The sequence below is a fragment of the Nerophis lumbriciformis genome, linkage group LG21 (genome assembly GCF_033978685.3).
Source record: "Nerophis lumbriciformis linkage group LG21, RoL_Nlum_v2.1, whole genome shotgun sequence".
Classification (NCBI taxonomy): Eukaryota; Metazoa; Chordata; class Actinopteri; order Syngnathiformes; family Syngnathidae; genus Nerophis; species Nerophis lumbriciformis.
The window spans coordinates 1,572,501-1,589,749 of record NC_084568.2 but is presented as its reverse complement, the minus strand read 5'-3'; the positions used below and the strand labels follow the sequence as shown (position 1 = coordinate 1,589,749).

Genomic DNA, 17,249 nt, shown 5'->3' with positions numbered 1-17,249 from the left:
ATTTCTCAACCGATTAGAAAAATTCCAACACCAACAACTCATTCAGACCATTCAAGTCTTTTAAAATTTTCAAAAAATTCAGATTTTCCCGAAATTCCCATGAAATTCCCATTTTTCATCCGATTCAAACTGTTCCAACTCCGAAAAATTCAGCCTGTTCAAAATTGTGTGCTCTCCTTCAACAATTTAAAATCCCAAATTTCCAAGAACTCCCAGTTTCAGGGACATTTTTCCCATTCAAAATGAATTGGCCATTTTTCAAACTTCCACCATTTCCACATTTTTCAACCGATTCAAACCATTCCACCTTCAACACATTCCACTCATCCTGCACATTCAAACTGTCATTTTTTCAAGTTAAAAAAAATTCCAGGAATTCCCGTTTTTTTTCCAACCCTTTTTTCTGGCGACCAGTCCTTCCACATTTTTCAACCCACTTCAACCGTTCCACCGTCCAAACATTCCTCTTGATCAGAAACAAAGTTGTTTTTTGAACTGGGAAAAATTCCCGGTTTTCCCAAAATTCCTTAATACCATTTCTCAATTAAGAAACTTTACTATTTCAACATTTCTCAACCGATTTGAAAAACACCATTTCTCAATTAAAAACGTTACTATTTCAACATTTCTCAACCGATTTGAAAAGGTGAGGCCTCTAATCCCAGGAACACCATACCTACCGTCAAGCATGGTGGTGGTAGTATTATGCTCTGGGCCTGTTTTGCTGCCAATGGAACTGGTGCTTTACAGAGAGTAAATGGGACAATGAACAAGGAGGATTACCTCCAAATTCTTCAGGACAAGCTAAAATCATCAGCCCGGAGGTTGGGTCTTGGGCGCAGTTGGGTGTTCCAACGGGACAATGACGTCAAAAGTGGTAATGGAATGGCTAGAATGAAAGTTTTAGAATGGCCTTCCCAAAGTCCTGACTTAAACGTGTGGACAATGCTGAAGAAACAAGTCCATGTCAGAAAACCAACAAATTTAGCTGAACTGCACCAATTTTGTCAAGAGGAGTGGTCAAGTGGTCAAGCAGAAGCTTGTGGATGGCTACCAAAAGCGCCTTATTGCAGGTAAACTTGCCAAGGGACATGTAAGCAAATATTAACATTGCTGTATGTATACTTTTGACCCAGTAGACCCATAATAAATTCATAAAAGAAGCAAACTTCATGAATGTTTTTTGTGACCAACAAGTATGTGGAGTGTGTACTCACTTTTGTAAGACGGATAATACGGAGGTGGCAACACCCACCTTTTATCTTCCTCTCTGCACCCGCCCCCTGACGATGTGGGCGAGGGCCGCTCCGATGGCGACGTCAGCGTGGTCGTCACTCGCTGCAACACCAACACGTCCCGACCTCGCTCCTTCAGACAAACCCTCCCGACAACCTCCTGGGAAAGACAAGTTAGAATATTGTTTGTTTTTGTCTTGCTGCCAAATATCCAAACCATTGAAATGTTAAAAAACCTCAACTTGAACAATCTGGCTGTGTCTTTGCAGTTAGTAGCTGAAAGCTAAGGGTGTACATTTCGACAGGTTAGGGTTGTACTGTACACCGGGACTAGTATAAAATCGCGGTACTAATGGATCAAAAACGGTACTATACTCTGTTTGAAAAATACTGCTTCCTGGGCATGACGGCGCGTCGTCTCGTCATGACATTGCTGGTTTTACGAGCAGAGGAGCATGTTCGGCAGCGCACACACAGAGTACCGTATTTTCCGCACTATTAGCCGCACCTAAAAACCACAAATTTTCTCAAAAGCTGACAGTGCGCCTTTTAACCCGGTGCGCTTTATATATGGATAAATATTAAGATTCATTTTCATAAAGTTTCGATCTCGCAACTTCGGTAAACAGCCGCCATCTTTTTTCCCGGTAGAACAGGAAGCGCTTCTTCTTCTACGCAAGCAACCGCCAAGGTAAGCACCCGCCCCCATAGAACAGGAAGCGCTTCTTCTTCTACTGTAAGCAACCACCCGCCCGCGTAGAAGAAGAAAAAGCGCGCGGATATCACCGTACGTTTCATTTCCTTTGTGTGTTTACATCTGTAAAGACCACAAAATGGCTCCTACTAAGCGACAAGGATCCGGTTCATGAAAAGACGCAATCTCTCCATCCACACACGGATTACTATTTCACAGCAACTGATATTCCTGTGAACCGCACTGTGGATACAACGGGAGCACGTACGGTGAATATTCGCACCACAGGGAATGAGAAGTCATCCTTCACTGTGGTTCTAGCTTGCCATGCTAATGGCCAGAAACTTCCACCCATGGTGATATTCAAAAGGAAGACCTTGCCAAAAGAGACCTTTCCAGCCGGCGTCATCATAAAAGCTAACTCGAAGGGATGGATGGATGAAGAAAAGATGAGCGAGTGGTTAAGGTAAGTTTAAGTTTACGCGAAGAGGCCGGATGGCTTTTTTCACGCAGCTCCGTCCATGTTGATATACGACTCCATGCGCGCCCACATCACGCTGGTTTTTAATATATTATTAAAGTTTGACTGACCTATCTGACTGTTTTTTTGACATTCCTTTAGCGCAGTTAGATGCGGCTTATAACACAGGGCGGCTTATAGGTGGACAAAGTTTTGAAATATGCCGTTCATTGAAGGCGCGGCTTTTAACCCAGGGCGCCTTATGGTGCGGAAAATACGGTACTTACAAGCAGACACAGTGTGTAGACTGAAAAGGGAGAACGGACGCATTTTGGCCTAAAAAGTAAAGATAAAGGTGAAGTTATAACACCACTGTAATGATACCAAGTACAGGAGTGTATCTTGTCAGTACTACTATGATTGCATCGATATTTTTTATCATCACAATATCTTTTTTTTCTAAAATTCATATTATGTTTATAAAGTGAAGTGAAGTGAATTATATTTATATAGCGCTTTTCTCTAGTGACTCAAAGAGCTTTACATAGTGAAACCCAATATCTAAGTTACATTCAAACCAGTGTGGGTGGCACTGGGTAAAGTGTCTTGCCCAAGGACACAACGGCAGTGACTAGGATGGCGGAAGCGGGAATCGAACCTGGAACCCTCAAGTTGCTGGCACGGCCACTCTACCAACCGAGCTATGCCGCCCCAAAGTCAGGAAATACGTTCCTGGACACATGAGGACTTTGAATATGAGCAATGTATGATCCTGTAACTACTTGGTATCGGATCGATACCTAAATGTGTGGTATCATCCAAACCTAATGTCAAGTATCAAAGAAGAGAAGAATAAGTGATTATTACATTTTAACAGAAGTGTAGATAGAACATGTTGAAAGAGAAAGTAAGCAGACAAGTAGATTAATAATCAATTTTTTACAGCTTGTCCTTTATAATGTGTACAAGATAATAGGTGTATAAATGACACAATATGTTACTGCATAGACTAATTAGGAGTCTTTGTTTGTTTACTTACTACTAAAAGACAAGTTGTCTAGTATGTTCACTATTTTATTTAAGGACTAAATAACAATAATAAACATGTTTCATGTACCCTAAGATTTTTTGTTAAAATTAAGCTATTAATGACATTTTATGTGGTCTCCTTTATTGAGAAAAGTATCGAAAAGTATCAAAATACATTTTGGTACCGGTACCAAAATATCGGGACAACCCTACTACAGGTATTAATTATTATTATTATTTATTAATATGAATTATTATTAACTAATAATTAATAAAAAATAAAATAAATAATATAATGGAACCTACTCAGTGGCCTAGTGGTTAGAGTGTCCGCCCTGAGATGGGTAGGTTGTGAGTTCAAACCCCGGCCGAGTCATACCAAAGACTATAACAATGGGAGCCATTACCTCCCTGCTTGGCACTCAGCATCAAGGGTTGGAATTGGGGGTTAAATCACCAAAAATGATTCCCGGGCGCGGGCACTGCTGCCCACTGCTCCCCTCACCTCCCAGTTGGTGATCAAGGGTGATGGGTCAAATGCAGAGAATAATTTCGCCACACCTCGTGTGTGTGTGACAATCATTGCTACTTTAACTTAACTTTAACTTTAATGATGTCATGTCTGTGTGATCATGTTTTGTTTTAGTCATGTTCGGTTTTGTTTTTGGACTTTTTGTGCACTTTTGTTTGTTTTGTCACCATAGCAACCATTAGTTTTCACCTGTCACGTCACGCACCTGTTTCACGTTTTGAGTCACGCACCTGTTTTCACTAATAATGTCACTATTATTTAAGCTTCGAGTTGCCATGCTGTCTGTCTGGCAACATCACACTCTCCACACACCCTTATGACCCTTGCTGCTCTTTTTCATGCCGTTTTCTTGCCCAAGTATCCATCCATCCATCCATCTTCTTCCGCTTATCCGAGGTCGGGTCGCGGGGGCAGCAGCCTAAGCAGGGAAGCCCAGACTTCCCTCTCCCCAGCCACTTCGTCCAGCTCCTCCCGGGGGATCCCGAGGTGTTCCCAGGCCAGCCGGGAGACATAGTCTTCCCAACGTGTCCTGGGTCTTCCCCGCGGTCTCCTACCGGTCGGACGTGCCCTAAACACCTCCCTAGGGAGGCGTTCGGGTGGCATCCAGACCAGATGCCCGAACCACCTCATCTGGCTCCTCTCCATGTGGAGGAGCAGCGGCTTTACTTTGAGCTCCCCCCGGATGACAGAGCTTCTCACCCTATCTCTAAGGGAGAGCCCCGCCACCCGGCGGAGGAAACTCATTTCGGCCGCTTGTACCCGTGATCTTGTCCTTTCGGTCATAACCCAAAGCTCATGACCATAGGTGAGGATGGGAACGTAGATCGACCGGTAAATCGAGAGCTTTGCCTTCCGGCTCAGCTCCTTCTTCACCACAACGGATCGATACAGCGTCCGCATTACTGAAGATGCCGCACCGATCCGCCTGTCGATCTCACCATCCACTCTTCCCTCACTCGTGAACAAGACTCCGAGGTACTTGAACTCCTCCACTTGGGGCAAGATCTCCTCCCCAACCCGGAGATGGCACTCCACCCTTTTCCGGGCGAGAACCATGGACTCGGACTTGGAGGTGCTGATTCTCATCCCAGTCGCTTCACACTCGGCTGCGAACCGATCCAGTGAGAGCTGAAGATCCTGGCCAGATGAAGCCATCAGGACCACATCATCTGCAAAAAGCAGAGACCTAATCCTGCAGCCACCAAACCAGATCCCCTCAACGCCTTGACTGCGCCTAGAAATTCTGTCCATAAAAGTTATGAACAGCATCGGTGACAAAGGGCAGCCTTGGCGGAGTCCAACCCTCACTGGAAACGTGTCCGACTTACTACCGGCAATGCGGACCAAGCTCTGGCACTGATCATACAGGGAGCGGACTGCCACAATCAGACAGTCCGATACCCCATACTCTCTGAGCACTCCCCACAGGACTTCCCGAGGGACACGGTCGAATGCCTTCTCCAAGTCCACAAAACACATGTAGACTGGTTGGGCAAACTCCCATGCACCCTCAAGGACCCTGCCGAGAGTATAGAGCTGGTCCGCAGTTCCACGACCAGGACGAAAACCACACTGTTCCTCCTGAATCCGAGGTTCGACAATCCGGCGTAGCCTCCTCTCCAGTACACCTGACTAGACCTTACCGGGAAGGCTGAGGAGTGTGATCCCACGATAGTTAGAACACACCCTCCGGTTCCCCTTCTTAAAGAGAGGAACCACCACCCCGGTCTGCCAATCCAGTGGTACCGCCCCTGATGTCCACGCGATGCTGCAGTCTTGTTAACCAAGACAGCCCCACAGCATCCAGAGCCTTAAGGAACTCCGGGCGGATCTCATCTACCCCGGGGCCTTGCCACCGAGGAGCTTTTTAACTACCTCAGCAACCTCAGCCCCAGAAATAGGAGAGCCCACCACAGATTCCCCAGGCACTGCTTCCTCATAGGAAGACGTGTCGGTGGGATTGAGGAGGTCTTCGAAGTATTCCCTCCACCGATCCACAACATCCGCAGTCGAGGTCAGCAGAACACCATCCTCGCCATACACGGTGTTGATAGTGCACTGTTTCCCCTTCCTGAGGCGGCAGATTCCCAAGTAAGTTTTCTTTATTCATGCCATAGTTTGCAAGTTTTGTTTCATTGTTCATAGTTTCTGCCTTTGTGCAAGTTTTGTGTTTATAGTCAAGTTTTGTACTTCCGCCCTTGTGCGCGCCATTTGTTTATTCTTTTTTTTTTTTTAGTGTTAAAATTAAATATGTATTCACCTGCACGTCATGTCTGGTCCAAATCATTTGCACCTTGGGAGAACAAACCACGCCATAGTCCCAGTCATGACAAATTATTACCAAAAAAAAAAAAAAGAACATTAAGGAATAGAAAAGAAAGTCTCAAGAGAATCGTTGCATGCATCATCCTAATATTAATTTCCACTGATAACACTGTGAACACAGTGACGTGCGGTGAGGTTGATGGCTGGTGAGGCACTGACTTCATCACAGTCAGATTTACAAACATATGAACCCTAAAGAGTATCTTATTCACCATTTGATTGGCAGCAGTTAACGGGTTATGTTTAAAAGCTCATACCAGCATTCTTCCCTGCTTGGCACTCAACATCAAGGCTTGGAATTGGGGGTTAAATCACCAAAAATGATTCCCGGGCGCGGCGCCACTGCTGCCCACTGCTCCCCTCACCTCCCAGGGGGGTGATCAAGGGGATGGGTCAAATGCAGAGGACACATTTCATTACACCTAGTGTGTGTGTGATAATCATTGTACTTTAACTTAACTTTACACATACAAACTGTAGCACACAAAAAAGCACATTTAATAAAAAAAACGTTATTATGGTCTTACCTTTACTTATAAATGAAGTCCATGCGCCGCAACTAAAGCCCTCACTTCAACTTTCCACGTGCAAGATTGAATCTATTTAAAAAAGTGTAACCGAGGGTTTATAAATGTCGCCTATACTGTATGAAACTACAAAATAACAAACACGGAGGCTCCAGTTTACACGAGGACCACTTTATTTACCTTCTTTCAAAAACCTCCGCAACGTGACATCACTTCCGCTCTTAGCGCCTTCAAAATAAGAGCTCAAGGCATGTACTGTATAACAGCGCATAACAGGAACTTAACATCACAAAGAGTAAAGCCCATGAAAATAGGTTACAAAAGTTATTTAATAAGAAGCCAAAAAGTGCAAAAACAATAATGTTCGTGTTGGAGGAGTTGTGAATTAGATACACCTGCAGTCTGCAGGTCTATCTAATGTTGTGGCCCTGCAGTCATTCACAACTCCTCCAACACGAACATTATTGTTTTGGCACTTTTTGGCTTCGTATGAAATAATTTTTTTAAATAGATTCAATCTTGCACGTGGAAAGTTTAAGTGTGGTCTTTAGTTGATATAACAATTCTACGGCGGGGGTGCAGGAGGCGGGATTACTGGAGCCTCAGCCATTGCAGCCGTTTTATGATCGCTCAGCACAAGAAATACGCTACACACATACAGTTGTTGACAAAATACACTGTACATTATATACCTCAGCTAACTAAACTATGGAAATGTATAATATAATTCATATAGCAATACGGTCTCACTGCACAGCAGGCCAGCAGTTAGCCGAGTCCGGAATCCATGTTGAGGCACTGAGTGACGTGCCTCAACTGGCTGCCGTTCACCGCACCGTCTCTTCTCAGTATTTGAACGGAAAATGTGAAAATTCAGCGATTTTGAAGTTAAATGGAAAATAACTTTATAGTATAATCACTGGATACATTTAACAATTTAATTATTTTTTTTCTTTTTACATTTTTTTTCTTTCCATGACTGCACGTCACTGTGTGAACATATTCAAATGTATAATTGATCTTGTGCTTTTTTAGAATGAGCTTAAAATAATCGATAATTAACTGCGAAGGAATTGAAGCAAAATGATATATATTATAATATATGTGGGAAGATGAGACATTCATTCTATGACAAACCTTCTGGCTGGCATTAACATGCATTAAAACAGGAGTTCAAAACACTCCCCTAGAGATTATCTTGACATTTCCCTTTCAAGGTTTCTCCTTCGCGTTTTGGATTTCTGGCTAACAATCCGAAGTCGTAGCTTCGGGGTTTTTTTTTTTTTGGTTCCAAAGGCAACTTGATCCGTGACACCTGCACTGACAATGTGACCAGGAGTACAAAAGCGTGCGCACAAAGAGGAGCACGATAAGGAGGAGGAGAGGAGCGAGGGGATGAAAGGAAGAGGAGCTCAGGAGACATTGTCCTCTCCTCCAGCTGCTCTCTGTGGCACGGCCCCGAGGGACGGAGACACGATCACGGCTGGGACACAACGCCGACGCAGGCCTGTGTGTCATCATCGCCTGCTGACAGCCGGCGTCCTCTGCAATCATACTTGCCAACCTTGAGACCTCCGATTTCGGGAGGTGGGGGGTGGGGGCGTGGTTAAGAGGGGAGGAGTATATTGACAGCTAGAATTCACCAAGTCAAGTATTTCATACATATATATATATATATATATATCTACATCCTGAAAATATGCAAACAAAACTGTGTTTAGATAATTGATACTTCTAACTTGCATAAAGATAACATGAATATAACATAACTTGGCTTCTGAGAGCTTCAAAATGTAATGAATAAAATGCTAAAGTTGGACATCGGGGGGCGGTACCTCTGGATTGGCAGACCGGGGTGGTGGTTCCTCTCTTTAAGAAGGGGAACCGGAGGGTGTGTTCTAACTATCGTGGGATCACACTCCTCAGCCTTCCCGGTAAGGTCTATTCAGGTGTACTGGAGAGGAGGCTACGCCGGATAGTCCAACCTCGGATTCAGGGGGAACAGTGTGGTTTTCGTCCTGGTCGTGGAACTGTGGACCAGCTCTATACTCTCGGCAGGGTCCTTGAGGGTGCATGGGAGTTTGCCCAACCAGTCTACATGTGCTTTGTGGACTTGGAGAAGGCATTTGACCGTGTCCCTCGGGAAGTCCTGTGGGGAGTGCTCAGAGAGTATGGGGTATCAGACTGTCTTATTGTGGCAGTCCGCTCCCTGTATGATCAGTGTCAGAGCTTGGTCCGCATTGCCGGCAGTAAGTCGGACACGTTTCCAGTGAGGGTTGGACTCCGCCAAGGCTGCCCTTTGTCACCCATTCTGTTCATAACCTTTATGGACAGAATTTCTAGGCGCAGTCAAGGCGTTGAGGGGATCTGGTTTGGTGGCTGCAGGATTAGGTCTCTGCTTTTTGCAGATGATGTGGTCCTGATGGCTTCATCTGGCCAGGATCTTCAGCTCTCGCTGGATCGGTTCGCAGCCGAGTGTGAAGCGACTGGGATGAGAATCAGCACCTCCAAGTCCGAGTACATGGTTCTCGCACGGAAAAGAGTGGAATGCCATCTCCGGGTTGGGGAGGAGATCTTGCCCCAAGTGGAGGAGTTCAAGTACCTCGGAGTCTTGTTCACGAGTGAGGGAAGAGTGGATCGTGAGATCGACAGGCGGATCGGTGCGGCATCTTCAGTAATGCGGACGCTGTATCGATCCGTTGTGGTGAAGAAGGAGCTGAGCCGGAAGGCAAAGCTCTCAATTTACCGGTCGATCTACGTTCCCATCCTCACCTATGGTCATGAGCTTTGGGTTATGACCGAAAGGACAAGATCACGGGTACAAGCGGCCCAAATGAGTTTCCTCCGCCGGGTGGCGGGGCTCTCCCTTAGAGATAGGGTGAGAAGCTCTGCCATCCGGGAGGAGCTCAAAGTAAAGCCGCTGCTCCTCCACATGGAGAGGAGTCAGGTGAGGTGGTTCGGGCATCTGGTCAGGATGCCACCCGATCGCCTCCCTCGGGAGGTGTTTAGGGCACGTCTGACCGGTAGGAGGCCGCGGGGAAGACCCAGGACACGTTGGGAAGACTATGTCTCCCGGCTGGCCTGGGAACGCCTCGGGGTCCCACAGGAAGAGCTGGACGAAGTGGCTGGGGAGAGGGAAGTCTGGGCTTCCCTGCTTAGGCTGCTGCCCCCGCGACCCGACCTCGGATAAGCGGAAGAAGATGGATGGATGGATGGGCTATTGATGTTGAGATATTTGCTCGGAATCCATATTGGTTCTCCACAAGCGTCCCACTTTTGTTAATAAATAAATCTAATCGACTATTGAATAATTTTTCCAAGATTTTGGAGAATTGTGGAAGTAATGAAACTGGTGTGTAGTTAGTAAACTGGTGTACGTCTCCATTCTTATAAATTGGTACGACTTTTGCAATTTTCATTATATCAGGGAATTTACCGGTTAAAAATGATACATTGGTGATATATGTCAGAGGTTCTGAAATGTCTTGTATAACCTTTTTTATCGTTACCATATCTATAAAAAAAGGTTATACAAGACATTTCAGAACCTAGCCTGGGGCGACGTTTTTTGTTAACACTTTTTTTGGATACCTACGCCACCTGCTTGCTACCCGGAAGAATGTACGGTAACGTCCGAAATTGCAAAGACATTTTGTGTTGCAGCCACAACGAGCTGACAATGTGCCTGAAGCTACCACTTTAGCTTATTATCTTGCAGAGAAACCCCTGGACTGGCATTATGTCATGATTACCAATAGAAGAAGCATGTGCAGGAGTGATGAATGTGTGCTGCACAGCCTTGTAAATAAAGTGGAGGACTGTTGATGTTTCCCATTGGACAGACAGTCCTCAGATAAGAAGCCAAGAACAACAACAGCAGCGAGCCCAGAATATAGGAGTGCTGCAACACACACACACACACACACACTTTTGTATTTGCTACATTCTTGAGACCTCCGAAAAATGCCTCTCTCTTTAGGACCACCCTTTCTAGATATATAAAGATTTTTTTTTACAACATTAATAATATATACATACTATGCAAATATAAAAAAGGAAAGCTTTTAGATATTATTTTTTTTGTTTGTAATTAGTTTTTAGTCTTTATTATTTACTTAAAGTTATTACAGTATGTCTCTATATACATACTTATTTATGGATTGATTTTAATACATTTTGGCTAAAGGGGGCACATTTCAATTTCTTACACAAAGATATTATTACATATGTTGACCAGAGGGGGAGCACTTCAAAATTGTACACACATTTGTTATTTCATATGTTGACCTGAGGGAGAGCACTTCAAAATTGTACACACACTTGTTATTTCATATGTTGACCAGATGGGGAGCAATTGTACACACACTTGTTATTTCATATGTTGACCGGAGGGGGAGCACTTCACATTTTTACACACACTTGTTATTTCATATGTTGACCAGAGGGGGAGCACTTTTAAAAGGGACACACAGTCAATTAGAAAAATCCCTCCTTTTTGGGACAACCCTCATTTTGATAGATGTCACCACCAGGGGTGCAAATGAGACATTCTCTATTAGATGCAATGTTTTTCCATATTGGGACCATGATTTATGTCCTAACTTGTTCACACCTCCTTATATGGAAGGTACTTTTCCTTGTTGATATCTGTATTTGTTACCTTCTTGAGACCTGAGAAAAATGCCTACCTCTTTAGGACCAGCCTTTCTAGATATATAAAGATGTGTATTTACAACATTAATAATATATACATACTATGCAAATATAAAAAAGCTTGTTGTGAAAAATGAATTGGAATTTCACAAGAAAAAGGTCGCAGTTTCACAAGAAAAACTTAAAATTTTGGCAGTATTGTAATAAAAGTCATCATTTTACACAACGCAAGTCAACATTTTACAAGAAAAACTGAACATTTGTGCAGTATTATGATAACAGTTAGAATTTTACTCAATAACAGTCGCAATTTCACAAGAAAAGATTAAAATTTTGGCAACTTTATGAAAAAGTCACAATTTTATCAGAACACTTTAAAATGTTGCCAATATAATAATAGTAATCGGAATTTTACTTGGCAAAATGATGACAAAAGTCATAATTTTACTCAAAAAAATGTCACTATTTTACATGAACAACAAAAACATTGTCAATATTGTGATAAAGGTCAGAATTTTATGACAAATGCATTAAAAAGTAAACATTTTACATTTAAAAAGTAAAAATTTTACATTAAAAAAGTAAGAATTTTACGATAAAATATTGCAGTATTACAGAAACGGAAAGAATATGAGAAATTGTTCCAAATTTTATAAGTAAAAAGTAGACACATAGGGAGAAAAACACTGCTTTTAGTTTATTTATTTATTTACTGTATTAATTAATTAATTTATTTTGGTTGTAATTGGTTTTTAATCTTCATTATTTACTTCGTTATTACAGTATGTCTCTATATAAATATTTATTTTATTTGTTTTATCAATTTTGGCTAAAGGGGGCGCATTTCAATTTCTTACACACACTTGTTATTTCATATGTTGACCAGAGGGGGGAGCACTTTTAAAAGCGACACACAGTCAATTAGAAAAATCCCTCCTTTTTGGGACCACCCTCATTTTGATAGATGTCACCAGCAGGGGTGCAAATGAGACATTCTCTATTAGATGCAATGTTATTGATTTATGTCATCACTTGTTCACACCTCCTCATATGGAAGATACTTTTCCTTCTTCATGTCTCAAGTGCGGTAGAAATACAATAACACACACACACACACACACACACACACACACACACACACACACACACACACACACATGCTTGTATTTGTTACCTTCTTGAGACCTGAGAAAAATGCCTACCTCTTTAGGACCAGCCTTTCTAGATATATAAAGATGTGTATTTACAATATTAATAATATATACATACTATGTAAATATAAAAAAGCTTGTTGTGAAAAATTAATTGGAATTTCACAAGAAAAAGGTCGCAGTTTCACAAGAAAAGCTTAAAATGTTGGCAACTTTATTAAAAAGTCACAATTTTATGAGAAAACTTTAAAATGTTGCCAATATAATAATAGTAATCGGAATTTTACTTGGCAAAATGATGACAAAAGTCATAATTTTACTCGAAAAATGTCACTATTTTACAAGAACAACAAAAAAAATTGGCAATATTGGGATAAAGGTCAGAATTTTATATGACAAACATCACCATTTTGCATTAAAAAGTAATAATTTTACATAATTTTACGAGAAAATATTGCAGTATTCCAGAAACATAAAGAATATGAGAAATTGTTCCTAATTTTATAACTAAAAAGTCGACGCATTGTGAGAAAAAGACTGCTTTTAGTTAATTTATTTTTTTGTTTGTAATTGGTTTTTAATCTTCATTATTTACTTCAAGTTTTTACAGTATATCTCTATATACATATGTATTTATTTGTTTTATTAATTTTGTCCAAAGGAGCTCATTTCAATTTTTACACACACTTGTTATTACACATGTTGGCCAGAGGGGGCGCATTTAAATTTGTTACACACACTTGTTATTACATATGTTGACCAGAGGGGGGAGCACTTTTAAAAGCGACACACAGTCAATTAGAAAAATCCCTCCTTTTTGGGACCACCCTCATTTTGATAGATGTCACCAGCAGGGGTGCAAATGAGACATTCTCTATTAGATGCAATGTTATTGATTTATGTCATCACTTGTTCACACCTCCTCATATGGAAGATACTTTTCCTTCGTCATGTCTCAAGTGCGGTAGAAATACAATAACACACACACACACACATGCTTGTATTTGTTACCTTCTTGAGACCTGAGAAAAATGCCTACCTCTTTACGACCAGCCTTTCTAGATATATAAAGATGTGTATTTACAACATTAATAATATATACATACTATGCAAATATAAAAAAGCTTGTTGTGAAAAATGAATTGGAATTTCACAAGAAAAAGGTCGCCGTTTCACAAGAAAAACTTAAAATTTTGGCAGTATTGTAATAAAAGTCATCATTTTACACAACGCAAGTCAACATTTTACAAGAAAACCTGAACATTTGTGCAGTATTATGAAAACAGTTGGAATTTTACTCAATAACAGTCGCAATTTCACAAGAAAAGATTACAATTTTGGCAACTTTATGAAAAAGTCACAATTTTATCAGAACACTTTAAAATGTTGCCAATATAATAATAGTAATCGGAATTTTACATGGCAAAATGATGACAAAAGTCATAATTTTACTCAAAAAATGTCACTATTTTACAAGAACAACAAAAACATTGTCAATATTGTGATAAAGGTCAGAATTTTATGACAAATGCATTAAAAAGTAAACATTTTACATTAAAAAAGTAAAAATGTTACATTAAAAAAGTAAGAATTTTACGATAAAATATTGCAGTATTACAGAAATGGAAAGAATATGAGAAATTGTTCCAAATTTTATAAGTAAAAAGTAGACACATAGAGAGAAAAACACTGCTTTTAGTTTATTTATTTACTGTATTAATTAATTAATTAATTTTGTTTGTAATTGGTTTTTAATCTTCATTATTTACTTCAACTTATTATAGTATGTCTCTATATACATATTTATTTTATTTGTTTTATCAATTTTGGCTAAAGGGGGCGCATTTCAATTTCTTACACACACTTGTTATTTCATATGTTGACCAGAGGGGGGAGCACTTTTAAAAGCGACACACAGTCAATTAGAAAAATCCCTCTTTTTTGGGACCACCCTCATTTTGATAGATGTCACCAGCAGGGGTGCAAATGAGACATTCTCTATTAGATGCAATGTTATTGATTTATGTCATCACTTGTTCACACCTCCTCATATGGAAGATACTTTTCCTTCTTCATGTCTCAAGAAGGGCAGAAATACAAGAACACACTCACACACACACACACAGGATCAAAAGGATGCTTAAAAAAGGTGCACCATGTGACGCTGCGTCTGCAAAGAAAACACACCCAAATAATTAGAGGCGGGTGCTGGCTAAGAACACAAATTCAGCCCAAGAGACCATGTGAGGCACAGAAAGCAAAACTAAAAACAAAAATGTGCACACAGGCTATGGAGGAGGAGGAGGAGGTGTTATGTAATGGAGAGTGAGAGTGGCAGAAAGGATGTCTTCCTATTGGGATCAGCTTATTATTACCACAGTACTCTTGAAAGGCTTGTTGGACAGACACCATTTCATAACAGGGATTTTTTTTTCCCACCCTAAAGTGTAACTCTGGCAAAAGAAATAGGCCCAAAAATTATTTTGTCAGTTTCACTTTTCGGGAAATTAGTTTTTTGTTTCTTAACTGTGCCAATAATTCTTTAAAGAGAGAAGAGAAAAATGACGACTATTGTTTGTTTCCTTAAAACCAGTGTCCAATGCTTTGGACTTTTTTTGGTCTATTTCTTTTAATCAGTTACACATTTTGGAAATTTGTGTTCTACAAAACCTAACAGCAGTGAAGTTGTCACATTGTGTAAATGATAAATAAAAACAGATTTGCAAATCCTTTCCTACTTATATTCAATTGAATAGACTGCAAAGACAAGATATTTCATGTTCAACTTATTTTTTTTTTGCAAATAATAATGAACTTGGAATTTAATGGCAGCAACAAATGGCAAAAAAGTTGTCAGAGGGGCATTTTTACCACTGTGTTACATAGCCTTTCCTTTTAACAACACTCAGTAAACGTTTGGGAACTGAGGAGACACATTTTTGAAGCTTCTCAGCTGGAATTCTTTCCCCGTTCTTGCTTGATGTACAGCTTAAGTTGTTCAACAGTCTCCGTTGTGGTATTTTACAAACAAAAAAAACAATCACTTGCGCATTTTGTAATTTTGTGTTTTGTATTACAGCGCCTTTTTCCACCAAAAATGCGTAAGCCTGAAAAAAGAAATAATTTGTGTTTTTTTGGAGGTTAAACCACATGATGAATGCTAAATGATTGTTCCCTTTCAGCACATTTTATGAACAGTAAATGTCACTGGTTGTAAGCTCACAGGTGTGTCCTTCCATTTCCTTCAATTCAAGCCTTCTGCCCTCTCCCACCCTTCACTACTAAATCTTTTTGTCAGTCCCAGAAAAATAATGTTCTCTTTCCTCTCTCTTCGGCGGGTTCAGGCCAGGTCTGCGCCCGCATCTGTCTTTGAGCGGGCAGACTTTACGCCCCAGAGGTTTGGATGTGGGAACAAGCGGACACACACACACACGCACACACACACACACACACACACACACACTTGTATTTGTTACCTCCTTGAGACCTCCAAAAAAATGCCTCTTTAGGACCACCCTTTCTAGATATATAAAGATGTGTATTTACAACATTAATAATATATACAAACTATGCAAATACAAGAAAGCTTGTTGTGAAAAGTGAGTTGGAATATTACAGGAAAAAGGTCACAATTTCACAAGAAAACCTTTTGGCGGGATTATAATAAAAGTCCTAATTTTACTCAACGCAAGTCAAAATTTTACAAGAAAAACGGAACATTTGTGCAATATTATGATAAAAGTTGGAATTTTACTCAATAACGGTCGCAATTTTACAAGAAAAGCTTAAGATGTTGGCAATTTTATGAAAAGAGTCGTAATTTTACCCGACAAAAGTCACAATTTTAAAGGAAAACTTCAACATTTTGGCAATATTATAATAATAATCCGAAATTTTACATAGCAAAATGATGACAAAAGTCATAATTTTACTCAAAAATGTTTACTTTTGTATGCACATTAAATCAACAAAAAAAAATCCAGACTTTGGAGCAATGTTCACGGACTCTAGTATTTGGCTCTCTATTGGATGCAATGGTTTTCCGTATTGGGACCATGATTTCGATCCTAACTTGTTCACCGGTCCTCATATGGAAGCAACTTTTCCTTGCTGATGTCTCAAGAAGGGTAGAAATACAAGAACACACACACACACACATACACTCTTGTATTTGTTACCTTCTTGAGACCTCCAAAAAATGCCTCTTTAGGACCACCCTTTCTAGATATATAAAGATGTGTATTTACAACATTAATAATATATACAAACTATGTAAATATAAGAAAGCTTGTTGTGAAAAATGAGTTGGAATTTCACAAGAAATAGGTCACAATTTCACAAAAAAAACTTTTTATGTTGGCGGGATAAAGTCCTAATTTTACTCAACGCAAGTCAAAATTTTACAAGAAAGACGGAACATTTGTGCAATGTTATGATAAAAGTTGGAATTTTACTCAATAACAGTCGCAATTTTACAAGAAAAGCTTAAAATGTTGGCAATTTTATGAAAAGAGTCGTAATTTTACCCGACAAAAGTCACAATTTTATAGGAAAACTAACATTTTGGCAATATTATAATAATAATTGGAAATGTTACTTGGCAAAATGATGACAAAAGTCATTATTTTACTCAAAAATGTTTA

The 17,249-nt window shown here is 40.3% G+C and overlaps 1 protein-coding gene across 1 annotated transcript in view; it reads right to left on the bottom strand.

The window, feature by feature from the left end:
- Positions 1–17,249, bottom strand: part of rapgef5a (Rap guanine nucleotide exchange factor (GEF) 5a) — a 228,661-nt gene that overhangs the window by 98,991 nt on the left and 112,421 nt on the right. The window contains exon 10 of the mRNA XM_061983255.1: positions 1,256–1,395. Coding sequence (XP_061839239.1) covers positions 1,256–1,395 — 140 coding nt within the window. The remainder of the gene's footprint in view (positions 1–1,255; positions 1,396–17,249) is intronic.